The sequence below is a fragment of the Lepidochelys olivacea genome (genome assembly GCF_965140295.1).
Source record: "Lepidochelys olivacea isolate rLepOli2 genome assembly, chromosome: 4".
In the NCBI taxonomy this organism is placed as follows: domain Eukaryota; kingdom Metazoa; phylum Chordata; order Testudines; family Cheloniidae; genus Lepidochelys; species Lepidochelys olivacea.
This window is the reverse complement of record NC_140414.1, coordinates 11,754,214-11,774,733: the sequence shown is the minus strand read 5'-3', so window position 1 is coordinate 11,774,733 and position 20,520 is coordinate 11,754,214. Positions and strand designations below refer to the sequence as shown.

At 42.6% G+C, this 20,520-nt stretch overlaps 1 protein-coding gene across 19 annotated transcripts in view; it reads right to left on the bottom strand.

The window, feature by feature from the left end:
• ADGRL3 (adhesion G protein-coupled receptor L3) overlaps positions 1–20,520 on the bottom strand; it is an 815,007-nt gene that overhangs the window by 454,988 nt on the left and 339,499 nt on the right. For all 19 annotated transcript variants that reach the window (XM_084625891.1, XM_084625888.1, XM_084625889.1 and 16 more), the window contains exon 4: positions 7,266–7,479. In XM_084625891.1, the coding sequence (XP_084482017.1) occupies positions 7,266–7,479 (214 nt within the window). The remainder of the gene's footprint in view (positions 1–7,265; positions 7,480–20,520) is intronic.

Genomic DNA, 20,520 nt, shown 5'->3' with positions numbered 1-20,520 from the left:
ATAAAGTCAAAGTCTTTTTTTTTAATGAAAATGTGACACAGCTTTTTCCAATTCTGCCTAACTCTCCCCAGCTGCTTGGATGGATGATATGTTAATTTTGTGGCACAGTTGCTCGAGGGAGAACAGTACAATCTCCCATGGTACACTGCACTCCATTTATAATGGACACGGCTTGGATTCAATCGTTTGTTATATTCCTCAGAAAGTAATTTCTCCAAAGCAAACATTCTATGAAATACAATTTTCTCTAATTATACCAGACAAACTTCAATCCAAAATGGACTTTCTGAGCTTTTAAGGGCATCTGCTGCTTTAATGCTGGAAGGAAGAGCTGGCAAGTGTAGAAACGGAATGGAGAGGCCATAGAGATTTAATTTCCTATAAAATAGCTCCCCATAAGCTGTTTAAACTTTCCTTAGCTAGACCAATTCTCTGAACAGGAGATTCCACAAACACTACCGCAGATTTATGGTGTTCCCTTCCAAAATAACCCCATGTTCCCAGCCACAAAATTAATTTAAACAAACAGAGAAGAAAGGAACAGACTCACTTGGATGGTTTTTGAGTAATTTTTATAATCTACCATAAATCTGATCACACAACCTGTTTCACACACTTACACTTCTGTAACACACACACCCTTGCTTCCACAACCAACCCACAGAAATAACGTAATACATATGAAATTGGGCACACAGAGCTGCTGATTAAGAATCAACTGTGGTCATACAGCTACTAGCAAACCAACAGTGGGACTGTGTATTTATTAATTCAGGTTTCCGAGTAGCAGCCTAGTTAGTCTGTATTCGCAAAGAGAAAAGGAGGACTTGTGGCACCTTAGAGACTAACAAATTTATTTGAGCATAAGCATCATGAGCTACAGCTCACTTCATCAGATGCATTCAGTGTATATAAATCTCCCCACTGTATTTTCCACTGAATGCATCCGATGAAGTGAGCTGTAGCTCACGAAAGCTTTATGCTCAAATAAATTTGTTAGTCTCTAAGGTGCCACAAGTCCTCCTTTTCTTTTTATTAATTCAGTGACTGAGAATGAGATGTGTGTGTCATGTATGTTAATCTCCTTTCCACATGCAGATTGCATTGCACACGATTCACTGTCATGAGGAATTTGGTTTCCAGTCCTTTTGTTATTATTGTTGTTGTTAATATTATTATTACTAGTAAAGCCAAACTCATGGAATTAAAATCTGCATTCATTTGTGAATCCAGCATAAAAACTGCTGAACTGATGAATGTTGCACTTGGGGCACTGGTCATAAGCAATCACCTGTCAACATATAGATGCTTTTTAGGACAAAATGGCAATGTTAGAGCTGCTGCATTTCCCATTCTGTCAGCTCATCTTGTGCAAATCTTATTCTCCGAGGTTCAGCTGTAAACGTGTATTCTGAGCTGAACACTTGTGGACTGTTTGTTCGGTCATGTAATGGTTTTCTTTTAACACTGTTTCAGCTGTTTGAATTAATGGAGATTTTAAAAAATAATAATGGTATAAAAATGCCAACCATTTTTTCTGCTCCTGAAATGAAAACTATGTTTTGGTTATTTTTGTGGAATTCAGAGGTGGCTCGTTAATACTGTGACTTTGCAATTCTTGACAAAAAGTCCATTACAATTGTCCAACAGTTCAAATGGAATAAGTGGCTATACTTTATTGAGTCTCCCATTGTCTTCAATGGGCTTTGGCCAGATCCCATGGACATCGTTATTTAGTAGGGTTCCCTGTATCCATTTTACCTTCCTCACTCTAACCAAAGTACCCTGCCTATAATGACCACATCATCACCTGCACGATTGAGAAGGATAGGGAATCAGCACAAGTCTTCTGCTAACCCAATGAGTTTTTGCTAAGCAACTTGGATCAGGTGGAGGCAACAAGAGCTAGAGATTAGTCATTAAAATAGGGGTTTCTTAAAGCCCACAGACACACCATTATCTCACAAGGTCCTGGCACTGACTCCTATGGCTAACATTTCATTCAGATTTGCAGCATGCTGGGCAGCCACTAGGCCTTCTTCATATACTTTGGGGAAAAGGCTGGCACATGATGGACACCACCAGATACAAAACAAATCTGCTTCTGGCCCTAAGGGGGCAGAATGTTTTTTTATTCTGCCTGCACTCAGCGGATTAAGGGCTTCTATTTGAAGGCATTAATGTCCTCAACAAGAGAATTATCGTAATTCCACTACAATCCCACCACAACCAAGCAACCGGCTGCTGTGATGTTGTAGCCATTGCTCTTTATTTTAAGAGGCAATGTAATGAACACATTTCCACAGATAGCTCCAACAAAAATCTGCACTTGAGGGTTTGATTTAAACATACAGGAATTCTGAGTCAAAAGGACTTACTTTCTACATGCAACAACAACAGCAGTTGTCCAGAGAGACCACTCAGTTGGTATTTTCAACTTTATACCCCCAACATTGAACCATTCTAAGTAAAGCTAAAAAAATACCACATTAATGTGTCAAATACAAATGTAAACTATTTTTTTCATGTGGCTTAATTCAGTGGAAGAGAAGGACAGAAATGTCTTACAATCAATTATAAAACACTCCACCAAAATATAACGATACCTTAATCATTAAGGGCTACATAAATGTTGTCATGACTTCAATGAGCATTCTTTATCTAAGTTGATATTGTTAATATCACACAATGCTGATTTTATTACATCTTAATCAATAATAAACTGGATTTAATAATTCTGTGTGTAGGTATGAAGGGAAATACATTGAATGTGATTAATTGAACAGGAACAAGCATTTGTGAATCCTTCACAAACATTTTGAGTGCCAGCAAAAATCCTGAAATGTTTAGCAGTTAACAATTGCTTTTCATAACCATGTTGGATTACATTTTTGGACCCAGGTCCTGCAAACAAACTCCTACAATAAACTCCATGTAGGTGGACACCTCCTGGTGAAATTGCACACACTCAGGATTGGCACTTAAAGTTTAGCTGATACAGTACACGTGACTCCTATCTCAGCCCTGGTCTATACTATGAGTTTAGGTCGAATTTAGCAGCGTTAGATTGATTTAACCCTGCACCCGTCCACACAACAAAGTCATTTTTGTCAACTTAATGGGCTCTTCAAATTGATATCTGTATTCCTCCCCGACAAGGGGATTAGCACTGAAATTGATATCGCCGGGTCAAATTTGGGTTAGTGTGGATGCAATTCGATGGTATTGGCCTCCGGGAGCTATCCCAGAGTGCTCCACTGTGACCGCTCTGGACAGCACTTTCAACTTAGATGCACTAACTAGGTACACAGGAAAAGCACTATAAACTTTTGAATTTCATTTCCTGTTTGGCCAGTGTGGTGAGTTCATCAGCAGAGGTGACAATGCAGAGCTCATCAGCAGAGGTGACCATGCAGTCCCAGAATCACAAAAGAGCTCCAGCATGGACCGAACATGGAGGTACTGGATCCAATCGCTGTATGGGGAGACGAATCCGTGCTAACAGAACTCCGTTCCAAAAGACGAAATGCCAAAATATTTGAAAAAATCTCCAAGGGCATGAAGGACAGAGGCTATCACAGGGACCTGCAGCAGTGCCACGTGAAACTTAAGGAGCTCAGCAAGCCTACCAAAAAACCACAGAGGCAAACACCCGCTCGGGGTCAGAGCCCCAGCCATGCCGCTTCTATGATGAGCTGCATGCAATTCTAGGGCGTGCCCCTACAACTACCCCACACCTGTACGTGGACTCCTGCAAGGGAGTCTCACGCAACAGGGATGAGGATTTTGGGGACGAGGAAGATGATGAAGAGGCGGCTGAAGATAGCGCACACCAGGCAAGTGAAGAAACCGTTCTCCCCGACAGCCACACACTGTTTTTCACCCTGGATCTAGTACCCTCCCAACCTGGGCTCCCGGACCTTGAAGGCAGAGAAGGCACCTCTGGTGAGTGTACCTTTGTATATATAATACACGGTTTAAAAGCAAGCGTGTTTAATGATTAATTTGCCCTGAAGACTTGGGATGCATTCGCAGCCAGTACAGCTACTGGAAAAGTCTGTTAACGTGTCTGGGGATGGAGCGGAAATCCTCCAGGGACATCTCAAGGAAGCTCTCCTGGAGGTACTCCCAAAGCCTTTGCAAAAGGTTTCTGGGGAGGTCAGCCTTATTGCGTCCTCCATAGTAGGACACTTTACCACTGCAGGCCAGTAGCATGTAGTCTGGAATCATTGCATAAGAAAGCATAACAGGGTGTGGTCCCAGTGTTTGCTGGCATTCAAGCAACATCCATCCTTTATCTCTCCGTGTTCTCCTCAGGAGAGTAATATCTTTCATGATCACCTGGTTGTAATAGGGGAATTTTATTAAGGGGACATTCAGAGGTGGCCGTTCCTGCTGGGCTGTTTGCCTGTGGCTGAAAAAAAATCATCCCCGCTGTTAGCCATGCGGTGTGGGGAGGGGTGAAGCGATCACTGCAGAGAATTTTACTGCGGGGGGGGGATAGTTGGGTTTGTGCTGCACCCAACCACTCCACCCCAGAGGACTACCCAAGCAACAGAAGGCTGGCATTCAATAAGTTTTGAAGTGCAGTGTGGCCTTGTCCTTCCCTCCTCCCCCACTTCACCTGGTGCTTCCCTCCTCCCCCACCCCTCCCTGGCTACCTTGACAGTTATCCCCCTATTTGTGTGATGAATTGATAAAGAATGCATGAATTTGAAACAACAATGACTTTATTGCCTCTGCAAGCAGTGATCGAAGGGGGGAGGCGAGGATGGTTGGCTTACAGGGAAGTAGAGTGAACCAAGGGGGCAGATTTTCATCAAGGAGAAACAAACAGAACTGTCACACCGTAGCCTGGTCAGCCATGAAACTGGTTTTCAAAGCTTCTCTGATGTGCAGTGTGCCCTCCTGTGCTCTTCTAACCACCCTGGTGTCTGGCTGCGCGTAATCAGCAGCCAGGCGATTTGCCTCAACTTCCCACCCCACCATAAACGGCTCTCCCTTACGCTCACAGATATTGTGGAGCACACAGCAAGCAGTAATAACAATGGGAATATTGGTTTTGCTGAGGTCTGAGTCAGTAAACTGCGCCAGCGTGCTTTTAAACATCCAAATGCACATTCTACCACCATTCTGCACTTGCTCAGCCTGTAGTTGAACAGCTCCTGACTACTGTCCAGGCTGCCTGTGTACGGCTTCATGAGCCATGGCATTAAGGGGTAGGCTGGGTCCCCAAAGATAACTATAGGCATTTCAACATCCCCAATGGTTATTTTCTGGTCTGGAAAGTAAGTCCCTTGCTGCAGCTGTTCATACAGACCAGAGTTCCTGAAGATGCGAGCATCATGTACCTTTCCCGGCCATCCCACGTTGATGTTGGTGAAACTTCCCTTGTGATCCAGCAGTGCTCGCAGCACCATTGAAAAGTACCCCTTTTGGTTTATGTACTGGCTGCCTTGGTGATCCGGTGCCAAGATAGGGATGTGCCTTCCATCTATTGCCCCACCCAGTTAGGGAATCGCACTGCAGCAAAGCCATCCACTATGACCTGCACATTTCCCAGACTCATTACCCTTGATAGCAGCAGCTCAGTGATTATGTTGGCTACTTGGATCACAGCAGCTCCACAGTAGATTTGCCCACTCCAAATTGATTCCTGACTGACTGGTAGCTGTCTGCCATTTCAAGCTTCCAGAGGACTATCACCACTCACTTGTGAACTGTGAGGGCTGCTCTCATCTTGGTACTCTTGCGCTTCAGAGCAGGGGAAAGCAAGTCACAAAGTTCCACGAAAGTGCCCTTACGCATGCAAAAGTTTCTCAGCCACTGGGAATCATCCCAGACCTGCAACACTATGCGGTCCCAACAGTCTGTGCTTGTTTCACAGGCCCAGAATCGGTGTTCAATGGCATGAGCCTGCCCCATTGCCACCAGGATGGCCAAATTGCCGGGACCCATGCATTGAGAGAAGTCTGTGTCCATGTCCTCATCACTCTCATCACCGCGCTGCCATTGCCTCCTCACCTGCTTTTGCAGGTTCTGGTTCTGCATATACTGCATGATAATGCGCGAGGTGTTTACAATGCTCATAACTGCCACGGTGATCTGAGCGGGCTCCATGCTTGCCGCAGCATGGCGTCTACAGGAGAGCAGAGTTGCAGGGGAAGTCGTGGTTAGATGACCAGTTTTGCAGACCTACTGCACCGTAGGCTGCCAGGAAACAGCAGCTGAGCGGGCTGCATACTTGCCGTGATACGGTGAGACAAGAGCAGCCGAGCAGAGTTGCAGCGGTAGCGGACCTGCGAGACCACCAGGAGAGCAGAGTGCCAGCGGAAGTGATGGATGACGAGGGTCATATAGAGGACCTGCGAGGTGGCTTCATAGCATCAGGAGAGCAGAAGAGCAGTGGATGACGACGATGGTTAGCAGTCCTACTGCACCGTCTGCTGAAAGCAGTATGGCGCCTGCACGGAAAAAAGGCACGAAACGAATCTCTGCCGTTGCTTTCGCGGGCGACTGATGACATGTGCCCAAAACCACCCGTGACAATGTTTTTGCCCCATCAGGCATTGGGAGCTTAACCCAGAATTCCAATGGGCCACGGAGACTGTGGGAACTGTGGAATAGCTACCCACAGTGCAACGCTCCGAAAGTCGACGCTAGCCTCAGTACTGTGGAAGCACTCCGCCGACGTAATGCACTTAGTGCATTAGTGTGGGGACACACACAACCGACTGCATAAAATCGCTTTCTAAAAATCGACTTCTATAAATTTGACCTAATTTCGTGGTGTAGACATACCCTCACAGAAAGGTTTCCATAAAAGCATAAATCAAGTCATCTTGCATGGGATTTTAGCTTTTGTATCAATCTAATGACCATGGCAAACTGCAAGCAATCAACAGTGTGTATTGATTAAATCAGCTTTACAACCTTTCTGTATGACAACAGCACAAGAGAAGGGAAAGGATTTTTGTTATATAACAAATGTCTCAATATTCATGCATTTTGGACACAAAATCAAGGCACAGGAAGAGACAGAATTAGAGTGACCTACCAATAGTAACAAATATTAGCTGTAGCATGTCTCTTTTTATCCTAGTATACTATGGAACATGCTCATTTCACAGCCTGTGACCATTCCACTGTACCCACACACACAAACTCCCCGTACCTGTATAATCTCTTGCAAACACACAGCAATGCATACATACATACTGGATTAAATCAAACATCCAACAAGCAAAGCATGTTAAATACCATACCTTTGAGTCATAATCTTATAGGCATCTGGCAGATAACAGCGGATATTCTCCATCTGAGCAGGATCAGAGTCACAGATTTTATCATCAGTCCTACCATAGTTGGCACTTTCAATCATGATGACATCTGTTCCCGGGCAGCGAAGTTCTATTGGATAGCTCTCACAGGACAGTTCCCGTCGGACCACGGCCATAGGAACAGGGGCACGACTGAAAGCTAGAGAGGATAAAACAAAGCATTTATCTTTAGCATGGAGAATAGGATTAAAAGCAGGAACACTGCCTTTTTTACTGTTTTTGTACCGTATATTCAGACCTTTTCTAAAGGGTTTGGCTCTGGGTGATACTCACACTTGACTACCCTTGCAGTGTGGATAGAACACTGGACAGGGACTGAGGAGACCTGGGTACTATTCCTGACTCTACCATGGACCTGCTGGGTGACCATGGACAAGTCACTTCATCTCTCTGTACCTCAGTTTCCCCACCTGTAAAAAGGGGTGATGACACTGACTTCCTTTGAGGTCTCCTGATTGAAAAGTGCTACAAAAGAGCTAGATATTATATTATTTCCTTCAGTATTACACCATGGGGATGTTCTGTTTTGTTTTTAAACAAATAGCCTTCACAAGTTACAAGAACTTTAAACATAAAATTATTTTATTATTGCGTTCTATGTGAAAAGCTTCACAGAGTTACCAAGTTCCACATTTCTTTATTGTTCTCGATTAAGGGGGGAAATTATCTTTTGGATGAGACTTCAAATGCCAGGGTTCAGTGTGCTCTGTCTCTCTTGCATAGGGTGACCAGATTGCAACTGTGAAAAATCAGGACGGCGGTGGGAGGTAATAGGTGCCTATATAAGAAAAAGTCCCAAAAAATGGGACCGTCCCTATCAAAATGGGACATCTGGTCATCCTACTCTTGCATGACACTCTTTGTGAGGGCACATGGGTTTGCCAGTGCTCGTGGATAACATTTCCCTAATGACCTCCCTCAGTTTTACCAGTGGCTTCAACGGAAACAGAGTTAGGCCAATGCTGAGTACTTTTCAAAATCACACACCCACACACACCACTCAAAATCAGCCCTGGAACCGCATCTCTGTACACCTGAATTTGGTCCAGGTCCTTCAAATGTTCCTAGAAATCTGAGTAATTTTTATATGTGGATAACTATGAAATGTATGGGAATGCAATTTGCAGTATACTTCATCTTTGATCCTGGTCCATTGGAATACATCACATGACATACCCTTTGTGTCAAGTCACACTGAATTTCTCCTATATTCTTGATCTGACTGAGTTTCTCCCATATGATCAGGAGCCTGCTTAGCAGAAGCCATTTCTTCTGGCTTTAATCAGTAAAAGAAGGGTCCTCTGATCCAGCCATGGAAAATATATTTTCTCCCTGTCCTCGCCCCTGAGTCTGAGTGACTGATTGGCAAGCAGCATCCAAGCAAATTATATTCATTTCTGTATAGTGTTCTATCAGTGCACACTGCCTTGTCATTCATTTGTACTTTGGCTCCAGTAAATATATTCTGGCATTTAGACGTTGGTAAGGATTACCCTGAGATCAGAGTTTTGTTGTTGTATCAGAGCTGTGGTATAATCCTTGTGAACTGCTGAAAGAGGACTATGCACTCCTTCTCTAATTCCCCCACTTAGTATTATTTCATGTTTTCACTCATAAAGTAAATGTATCCCAGTTTTACACAAGGAACATTCTTTCCCAGAGATCAGAATTCTATTGTTTCCTTGATGTCTCTGTTGCACCTATGGTTGCCAACCCTCCAGGATTGTCCTGGAATCTCCAGGAATACAAAATTAATCTTTCATTAAAGATTATATCATGTGTTGAAACCTCCAGGAATACGTCCAACCAAAATTAGCAACCCGAGTTTCACCGAAGAGTTCAACTCAACCATAGAAGGCAGGGGGGACGGGAACCATGTTTGCTCACGTCCTGCCAACCCAGGTGAACTCCTTCTCACACGCAAAAAACTTGCAACTCCATTTTAAAGTACATTTGGAAGGGTTTGCACAGCCCCAATTACAAAGGTAATAGGTCTGAAAGTTCACCCTGCTTTGTGGAACACTGAGCTAAAAAGTGACCAGGGAAGTATTCTTGTTTGCACATATTTTCTTTGGTGTTGGCCCCTTTCAAAGGCAGCCAGCTTTTGGGGAAGAGCGGTGCAAATTCTCACTGAAGCAATTTTTCTACCAATCACTGACTTTCTGAGCAGAATGGTGGCTTTTAGCACAGAGATAGGGCCGACTTCATCCCCTCCTAGTGTCAAGTCCTCAGAGAACTCTTATTAGCTGCCAGAGATAGTGGCAAGATGAAGAGTCCAACCAACGTCTGCTGTTTTTGGCTGAGTTTTGGAGCTTTGTTTGTTGGCTGGCTCCTCTGGCAATCTGGATTTTCTCTTAGGGCAGACAGTAGCCATCTGTGTTTTACACACAACAAAGAGGAAGTTTGCAACAAAGAGGAACTTTTCGGTCATTGTTTGCCCCACTTTGGGGGGTTTTGGCACATACATGGATCTCAACAGCTTGAGAGACATGGTCTAAGTACCTCTTACACCTTGTAGCCGCCTCAATATATATGAGCTCTAAATCTAATACTTTCCGAAGTAGGTTTCTGCTTTTGATTTCTATACTTGATCTGAGTTGTTAGGTTGTTTTATTTATTTAAGCAAATCTACGCCTGCAAATTAATTGGACTTCAAAATGAAGCTGCTAGAGAACACCAAATTTACACAAACAAAAATTAACCACTCTGTTGTTCACTTGTACAAATCTGATGCATTTGTCGAGTGGCAAACTTGAGCATATATTGTTGAACATCATTCATAACACAACTGGTGTAAATTGAAGATTGGTAGTTATTACTAATAATAATGGTTTTGTTAGAATATATATTTAACTGAGGGATTTCAGTCTGACCCGATTGCTCTAATCTCAAATTGACACTACAGAAGTTGACTCTACAGACAGTAACAGTTCAATATTTGGGGTTCATGCTGCAGAATTTGATTTTGCAATTACTGTGAACGTACAGAGGATTAATAAAAGCAGTATGCATGTTTTTCAATGAGGTGTGAGAGTACATTTCAGTTTCTTACCTCTACTGTAAGATACACAAGGAAGATGGAGTCTGTACGCCATTGATCTGCTGAACACTCAAAGTTAATCTCCAAATACAGAGCTTCCAAAGAAACATTTATGGCTTATTTCCCATTAAGGGACAACAAAAGTGCATGCTGTCCTAGCACATGCTGTGCCAGACTCAAACATGAGCAGACATTATTTTCAATGTACTGGAAAACAGTATTCTGACATAGGCTACTCAAACAATAACGTCCCAGGGACATGAGTGCCGGTCCTCAAAAAGACAACGCTAACATAGAGATACCACATGCGCTGCGCAACAATAGTCATGTTCTAAGTCGAGTGTGAGGAAATATCTAAGGCACTGTAGATAATTATTTTCTCTTTATTGAAAAGAAAAGGTAAATATCTCAGATACCACAGTGTGATAACCAAAGGCTGCTGTCTATATTTTATGGAAACCTCTGTTAATTGCCCTTTCCTGCTTCCTCCAAATATTAGTGTAGTGCATATCATGTTCATCTTTCATGATGGCTGCAGTAAATATTTCAAGTGTTTGATATTTTGAGGTCCTTTTAAGCAAATCTATTATTATTATTTAATGTTTTGGTCCTACATAATAACCTCACTTAAGCAATTTCCCTTGATTTCTCTATGAATTGCAAAAATTTCTGCTATGAAATCACACATGTCGAAGTCCAAACATGAAGGATAACACTCATTACAAGCATCCCATAGTTTGATTTATAGAAATGCTTTTTCTTAAAAAAAAAGCTGCCTATCCATATACTATAGGCTCCTTTGATATAACTTTAAAAATATACCCTCGTTGTGCAGCAGTAGTTAGTACAACCTACCACCAGTGAGCCAGGCAATTTCAGAACAAGGCCTCCCCTGCCGCCTTTGAATAACAATCTTTACAATCTCCATCTCACACACAGATCCTTACTGTGGTTCCTAAACAAGTGACCTGGTTGTCCATTTGTGGGGCAGACAATTGTCCATTTGCAGGAACCATCCAGGGGCGCACACAGTCTAAGTGGGGTAAAGTGCTTTATTTCAGACAAAGTCAGGAATGACACAGACTCAACATGACTCCTAGATGTTGTGAGAACTTCCAAAAACTCTGAAATGCCTCCTGCCACACTGATTTTCAAAATAGCTCAGTACCCAACTGCTCCTACTGAAATCAAGTGCCTTATTCAGGAGCCTAAATGCAGATGCAGGAATCACTTATTTTTCAAAATCTTGACCTAAAAGATATGAGGTGCAAAAATCAATGGTAAGAGGCTAGTGTCTCTTCACATCCGAATGATAGAGCTATCCTATTATCCTTTGCTTAATGTCAGTAACCTTGCTTATTGGCTAGCACTCAGTAAGAACAGTTGCACGTTGTTTTACTCAAAACTGCTGAAGGCAGATGTGGTGACTATTTTACTTTTGAAACGACATCTAGGACAACCCGCGATGGAACCTCATGCTGCTGAAATTACACAGGGCCAAGCGGTAACTGAGGGTGAGATGGTAACAGGTAATGACAGGATTTATCTAGGCAATACAGAATTTCTTCTTCTTTGTTAATTTCTAGAGTTGGAAAATTAAACAAGTCATCAGAAGCTTTTGCTTTCCTCCTGACCCCTTCACTTTTGACCTCAAAACATAATTGCCTCTTGTCATGCCTGCAGGGCATCCATCAGCTCATAGTTATTACTGCTGCACTTAATCAAATGCTAAAATATCCTTTAAATTACATGTATTCTTGCTTGCTACAGACTTGTTGAGCTTCATTACAGTTAGAAACATGATGGCAACAGATGTACTGTTAAAGAAATTGTGGATTGATGTTTTTAATTGGAATTCATGTGTAATTTCCCCTGAAAAAGTATTGCAGTCTAGATTTTCAGAGTGCATTTTAAGTGTTCACATTGGGACAATGATGCAGAAAAATGCACATGCAAAGAAATAATTATTTTCAGTAATTCTAGGCAGGTAAAATATGGGAACTGCCCCATTAAATACCTTACTGCTCCCAATTTCAAGTGCAATGCGTCATTTTGCCCCTACAAATTCAGGGATATGTTTTTGTGTTTGCAATTTCTCACTAGCCAACATCCCCATATTAGGCCTTTATTCAGAAAAAAAAAATCTATTCAGGAAGGCTGCTTAAGTATGCGCTTAACTTCAAATCACTGAAGACACTGGGCCTTAAGCACTTACTTAAAGTTAAGCGTAGGCTTAAGTGATTTTCTAAATTGAGGCCTTGCTTAGAATACTTGCCTCTTTCTATTTAAAACAAAGTATTATTAGTGCCCTGATTTGCAGTAGGTAAACACACACCTAAACGCTTCTTTTTCCCCTCTGGCCTTTACCATCAAGAAGAAGAATAGTGCAAAGTGAAAATTCATTTAAAGATATTACTGCAAATGTTTATTTAACTGAAAAGGATTCTCCCCTTTCCAAATCCCCTTTAATTACACATATTCATTCTGGTTCGTCAAACCTCTTTCTCTGAAATGCTTGTTATTTCAAAGTGGCTGAAAAACTAACTCATGACTGGAATATGAGGATAGAAATCTCTCCCTTTGTCTCACTACATAGACTGAAAATATTTAATAGTTAGGAATTGTGCATCCTTTTCTGATTATGTTACTGCTGAGGGATAGGGAAAAAAACAAACTACATTGTTCCCAGAACAGGAAAGGGTTAAAGATCTGTCCTTGAGACAGAGGCTGATCCTGGCCTGCCTCTGTGACACCAATATCATTATCAGGGTCCTTTGCAATGTGGAATTTCTGTATAAAGGCCATGATTCACCATGGCATTAGTCTAATTTAACACTGGTATGCTTCCACTGATGGAGCTATGCTGGCATAAAACCAGAGTAACAAAGTAGTAAATCATGCCCCCTACATTCATCTTTAACTCTAGTAGCCAGCAAGATAGTGCCTGACAGAAGCTCATAGATATTCAAGTTGGAGTCTATAATGAGATAGTGATCTGAACGATGCATTTCTAAAGTCTGCTGTCTTAGGAGCCACGAGGGCTAGGCATTGACGTTGTATACTACTGGGAAGCCGGGCACGTGTACTAGGGGTGGTTGAATGGTCTTGTGCTGATGGCACTTGATTTCAGCGTGGCCAAAAACCATGAGATTGGCTTAAAAATCATGAGGTTAGAAAACCAAAAGGGTTTTATTTACTATCTGATTTCTGAAACTCTGTGTTTCACCCAGGTGATATTTTTGGGCTTTTCAGGGCTAGAAAAAAAAATTTTAATTGACACTGAGATTGTCACCAAATCACTTGCCTCCAAGAGCTGGGGATTTAAGTAAAGCGCCAAGCAGCAGACAACTCAGGGTAAAATTGCAAAATTCAGCAAGGAGATCTAGGTTTGATTCAAACTCTATCTCAGGTTTCCTGGATGATCTTGGACAAGTCAATTAATCTCTCTGTGCCTCAGTTCCCTTTCTGTAAAATGGAAATTATAATACTTCCTTTTTCCTTCTCTTTGCCTGCCTTGTCTATTTAGGCCCTGACTCAGGAAAGCTCTTAAGGACATGCTTAAGTCCATCCCTTTTCAGAAAATTACTTCAATGGGACATAAGCAGCTTATGGTTAAAGATAAAAGTACTTATATGCTTTCCTGAATTGGGCCCTTAGATTGTAAGTTCTTCTTCTTCCTACGTATATATACAGCAGCCAGCAAAACAGGGCCTCAATATCAGTTAGATCTGGCAGGTGTATTTTAATATAAATAATGGTACTAAAAGGGTTCAAAGTCTGTTCATGAGACAACAGACCTTAGAGTTTTCATTGGCTACTCAGATATCAAAATTTTGTCCAGGAGCGTCTGTGTGCACTGGTCCCATGTCCTGGACTTAGACCAGTGCAATTTTCAGTCCCAGCTGTTACTGGAATGTAAATCATGTGAAACTCAGTTAGTGTTTCTGTGCCCTGCTAAAATGGACCCAGGCTGCTTCCCTGTTAGTGTCAATCAACCACATTCTGTTCTCATTAACTGAGCTGCAGTAGTCTGAGGTGATATTGACTTTCCTGCTGTTCTACTGGAATTAAAAGGAGGTCTCTATTAGAGTCTGGCTGGGGACTCTAACCTAGCCCCGAGAGCCCTACTCTTTTACAGCCCTAACCCTAGTGCCGAGAACCTATCCTTTGCAGCCCTAACCATAACCTGGCCAGTTGGAGCTGCCAGAGGTACGCCAAACAAGAAACAGCTACAAGGACCTTAGTTCTAACAGCAACTTCCATCTAAGTTCCTTTTATATAGACTATGGTGCCATTAGCAGCTTCAGCTATCCCATTAGAAAACTCAAGTGACCCTCACTGGGGATTCACTCCCAGACTATGCGAGTGGGAAATAATAAAGGTCCCTGCATGGCCATGCTGGAGTGTTTGAACTATACAGTTCCCTTATGTTGGAGAAGGGGCACATGAGCAGAGTGCGGTGAACACAACCTGGGGCAGTGGCTGGACTCCAATCAGGCTTCAGAAGCTTGAAACACGCCAGGGATCCAGAGGCTTGAATTCCCCCTACAGCAGTCTTAGTGAGTGGCCACGAAGGGGTGCCTGCTCAGATGCGTGACATAGAAAGAAATTGTTACAGCACACCAGCGACATAGCCGGGGTTGAGTTTTTACAGGCATCATAGCACAGGAAAGGTTCAAGGAAGGATTGGAAGGAGGACAATGAGGTGGCTTTTCAGAAGTTTTTCAGTCACAAAAATTGTGGTTGCAACAATCCAGCCTTAGGCTCAGGTCCAGAAAAGCAATTAAGCACATGCTTAACTGAGTTCCATTTAAATCAACCGCACTGCTCATGTACTTATAGCTAGGCATATGCCTAACTGTTTTGCAAGATCAGGGCCTTAAACATCATTAAAGTCAGAACCAGCTTAGTAGTTCAATCACAAACCAAAGAGACTTTGGATTGAACCCTCAACATACAACTTCAGATTCTACATTTTAGGTCTCAGTTTAGCAAGGTATCTGAGCACGTACTTAACTTTAAGCATAGGAGTGGTCCCACTCACTTACGACAATAGTCAGGAAGTTAAAAGGTCTTTGTGACAGAGAAGTGTTCCTGCAGCATCTGAAAAGATGGCCCCACAGCGACACATGGATGCAGATACTACACAATGAGGAAGGTTTCATGCTCCCAAGTTCAATGACAAAGTGTCTGACTTTCTGACTCACATGGTGGTGGAAAGAGTGAATAGAAAAAAGTTGCAAAATGATCAATTCTTAACAAGACAATGGAGTCTTGAAACAGACTTTTCTTTCCTAAGACTGCCTGAAATATCTAAGGTAGAACATTGAAAATTTCCATGAGTCTGAAACGGCACCTAGGAGAGGTCTCCAGAGAGCTTTTTAGAAGCCAGTCCATGCACTGAAGATTTACATCTAGGGTTTATGTACTTTTTCTGAGTTGGCAAAGAAGTACAGGGGTAGCTTTTTAAAAATCTATGTGGACCTAACAGACAGCTTGGGGAGAGGGAAGAAATTGTTGAGTGCAAATCAAGGGAGAGATTACAGTCAGAGTTTTGTTTTAGTAATGAGCAATGCTCTGCATAATTCAAAAGATTTTTAATTTGTTGTTGTGTGATATATAGAGAGAATGGCTTTAGCATGTGAATTGTTTTCTCACCCATTGTTTATCACGTACAGTAGCTCTTCCTTATTGAAGATGCAATGAATTCTAAGTGACAGGCACCAATACCGAGGGAAGCTTGTTGAAAGGAAGCCCAGTTTAATCACAGATATTTATCAGTAGTTTTGCTCTCTAATAGGGTTAGCTAATGAGCTACGATAATGCAAAATCTGTTAGCTAACCTCTAAATTGGGTTCGGTTACTTAACCTTTGACGTGAGCCTCGTGCAATATAAAACAAAGGAGAAAATGTGTATAGATTGTCAGATCTGTCCTCTATTCCTCTACCAATCCCTTTCCCTGCCTTCTCTTACCTGTCCTTTCATTTTCCTTGGACTGTAACATCAGAATGAGTACAAAACCAGGCTCATGCACTTGAACACGGAGCCAAGTGAAAGTTATCTAAGGCCTGGATGCCGCAAGCACTTATTGCCATATGTATTGCTCATTACCGTGATTAGTCCACGTAGATAGATTTCACCTTCAGCATGTGTATGTTTGTGGCTTTGCAGCAGGCTCACGTTCTGTTAAGGTTTTGGACTATAAAGGAGTTGTTTCTATTTGCATTTCTATTCACCTTTAAGTTAAAAATAAATGTGTTTAAAGATATCGGTTCTGTATATACACGCTCCCATAGACACACACTGCTTGAAAGACATACTTCATCTTCAATTAGCATGAATCCATACACAGAGTATGCAACCTAAACAAATTTCTATTATGAGTCCTTAATGGATGCATGGTTTGGTTGTTTGTATTACTAATATGTTACTGACTCTCACAATACATTACAACCTCTGGCACCAGGATCTGTTGGAGTCCTAAGATCCAGAATGGAGCTTTAGTCAAAACATCAGCAAAGGCTGATAACCCATTCATTACCAATGTGTACCCTATCCAGAGTTAGCAATTTTAAAATTACAGCTTTACCATTCTAGAAGAGGGACAGCGTGGGTGAGGTAATGTTTTTTGCTGGACCAACCTCTGTTGATTGAAGAGACAAGCATTGCCACTACACAGACCTGAAGAAGAGCTCTATGCAGCTTGAAAGCTTGTTTTTTGCACCAACACAAGTTGGTCCAGTAAAGATATCATCTCACCCACCTTATCTCTCTAATATCCTGGAACCAACATGGCTACAACACTGCAAACATTCTAGTGGATACAGTTGCCTTATAGTGGCATTGATAAGTCATTATTAATGTAAAATTAAACCAGGCTACTTCTTTCACTTTTCTCTAATGCCAAAGTGCTCCAGATCTCGAGAGTCACAACGAATAAGAGCACTCAAAACTAACCTTGTAAATCTCTCATAAGGTGTGGTTCCTCTGAAATCAAAATATACACTTTGGCTCTTTTGCTTTGAATCAATGAACAGGGCTTCATAGCCCTTTGTTCCTCTGCACATCAAGGAGCTGTGATTGATTCCTGCAGTTGCCCATGAGAAAGAGAACCAAACAGCTTGCTTCTAGTAATGCTAGACAGGGAGAAGATGATCAGATTCCTGTGCTGTAAAAGACAAGCAGCTAAGAAGAACCCAGAACATATCACTGCAGTTCAGCAAACGGAGACTTCAGAAGAAGCATAAATCTGTTAATAATATTGTCACACAATCAACTCTGAAATGTTTACTTCGTGTAACAGACACTGTAAGCAATGAGGATTTAGGGATCCAGTGACTCTGGATCAATAATGCTATATAGTTAATGTATAGATTTAGGCAATAAAGACACTGCAGCAGGTCTGTGTCTTGCTGGGATATCATCATGCCTTGGGCAAGTTCGGCATTACGCCAAAAGCTGAGCACAGCAATGTGACAGCCCAAACATCACGCACCCTAGAGCAGCTGAGTGTGATTACTCTACAGCACATTCTAAAACCAGCTACTCTGGATGGATTATTTGATTTGTAACAGTGTAAGAGAGGTCAGAATCTGACTCTTTGAATATGAACTCTTTGAGCAGAGACTGTGGGCCTATGCTATGTATCTAGAATGGGAGTGTCTTACATCCATTTTGCAGAAGAGTAAATGATTACACAAGGTGCATGGCAAGAGAGGATCAGGCCCTTTCACTTCTGTCTGTGAGTTGTCATGTACTCATGTGATGTTCCATAAATAATTATAATTAGAAAATGGCCCTGTGTGAATATTATAGCAATGAAAAAAGGGTTATCAGTCGCTTATGTCCCTTTGTGTGCAAAAGGAGTAGGGCTGCCAAATTTCTAATCACACAGAACTGAACACCCTTTCCCCACCCTTCTGCCGCACCCCTTCTCTGAGGCACCGATCTCACTCACTCCACCCCCCCACACACTTGGCTGGGGCAGGGGGTTGGGGTGCGGGAGGGGTTTCGGGGTGCAGGCTCTGGCTGGCTGCTCCTGGAAGTGGCTGGCATGTCCAGCTCCTAGGAGGAGGCATGGCCAGGGCGTGCAGAGCCCCCGTGGCCACCCCTGCTGCTGCCGACCGGACTTTTAGCTGTGCTGACCAGGGCCACCAGCGTCCCTTTTCGACCAGGCATTCCTGTCAAAAACCGGACGCTTGGCAACCCTCAAAAGGAGTTACATTAGGTTAAAAAGAAAGAACTGACCTAAAATGAAACAAAATGTTTCAAACACAAGCACCTTTTTACACCTTAATCACAGTCATGGAAATGTAGGGCAGAGTGGTATCTCAAGAGGTCGTCTTGTCGACCCCCCTGCTCTGAGGCAAGATTAAGCAGATCCAGACCATTCCTGACAGGAGGTTATCTAACCTGCTGTTAAAAATTTCCAGTAAGGGGGATTCCACAACCCTTCGAGGTATTCTGCTCCAGTGCTGAAATACCCTTATAGTTAGAAAGTTTTTTTCCTACAATCTAACCTGAATCTCCCTTGCTGTGAACGAAGCCAATTACTACTTGTCCTACCTTCAGTGGACATGGAGAACAATTGATCACTGTCTGCTTTGTAACAGCCTTTAACATATTTGAAGGCAATTAACATGTCCCCCCTCGACCTTCTCTTCTCTTGACTAAACACACTCAAATTCTTTCAACTTTTTCTCACAGGTCAGGTTTTCTAAATATCTAATCATTTTTACTGATCTCCTCTGGACTCTCTCCAATTTGCTCACATCTTTCTAAAAGTGTGGCACCCAAAACTGAACACAGTACTCCAGCTGAAGCCTCACCAGGGCCAAGAAGAGTGGGACAAATACCTCCTATTTCTTACATGTGACACTCCTGTTAATACATCCCAGAATGACATTTGCCTTTCTCACAACTGAATCACATTTCTGACTGATTCAATTTGTGACCCATTATAACCCACAGATCCTTTCATAGAATCAAAGAATCATAGAATATCAGGGTTGGAAGGGACCTCAGGAGGTCATCTAGTCCAACCCCCTGCTCAAAGCAGGACCAATCCCCAACTAAATCATCCCAGATAGGGCTTTGTTAAGCCTGACCTTAAAAACTTCTAAGGAAGGAGATTCCACCACCTCCATAGGTAACACATTCCAGTGGTTCACCACCATCCTAGTGAAAAAGAGTTTCCTAATATCCAACCTAAACCTCTCCCACTGCAACTTGAGACCATTATTCCTTGTTCTGTCATCAGCTACCACTGAGAACAATCTAGAGCCATCCTCTTTGGAACCCCCTTTCAGGTAGTTGAAAGCAGCTATCAAATTCCTCCTCATTCTTCTCTTCCGCAGACTAAACAATCCCAGTTCCCTCAGCCTCTCCTCATAAGTCATGTGTTCCAGGCCCCTAATCATTTTTGTTGCCCTCCGCTGGACTCTCTCCAATTTTTCCACATCCTTCTTGTAGTGTGGGGCCCAAAACTGGACACAGTACTCCAGATGAGGCCTCACCGATGTCAAATAGAGGGGAATGATCACGTCCCTCGATCTACTGGGAATGCCCCTACATACACATCCTAAAATGCCATTGGCCTTCTTGGCAACAAGAGCACACTGTTGACTCATATCCAGCTTCTTGTCCACTGTCACCCCTAGGTCCTTTTCTGTAGAACTGCTGCCTAGCCATTTGGTCACTAGTCTGTAGCGGTGCATGGGATTCTTCCATCCTAAGTACAGGACTCTGCACTTGTCCTTGTTGAACCTCATCAGATTTCTTTTGGCCCAATCCTCCAATTTGTCTAGGGCCCTCTGTATCCTATCCCTCCCCTCCAGCGTATCTACCACTCCTCCCAGTTTAGTATCATCCGCAAATTTGCTGAGAGTGCAATCCACACCATCCTCCAGATCATTTATGAAGATATTGAATAAAACCGGCCCGAGGACTGACCCTTGGGGCACTCCACTTGATATCGGCTGCCATCTAGACATGGAGCCATTGATCACTACCCGTTGAGTACCCGACAATCTAACCAACTTTCTATCCACCTTATCATCCATTCATCAAGCCCATACTTCTTTAACTTGCTGGCAAGAATACTGTGGGAGACCGTGTCAAAAGCTTTGCTAAAGTCAAGG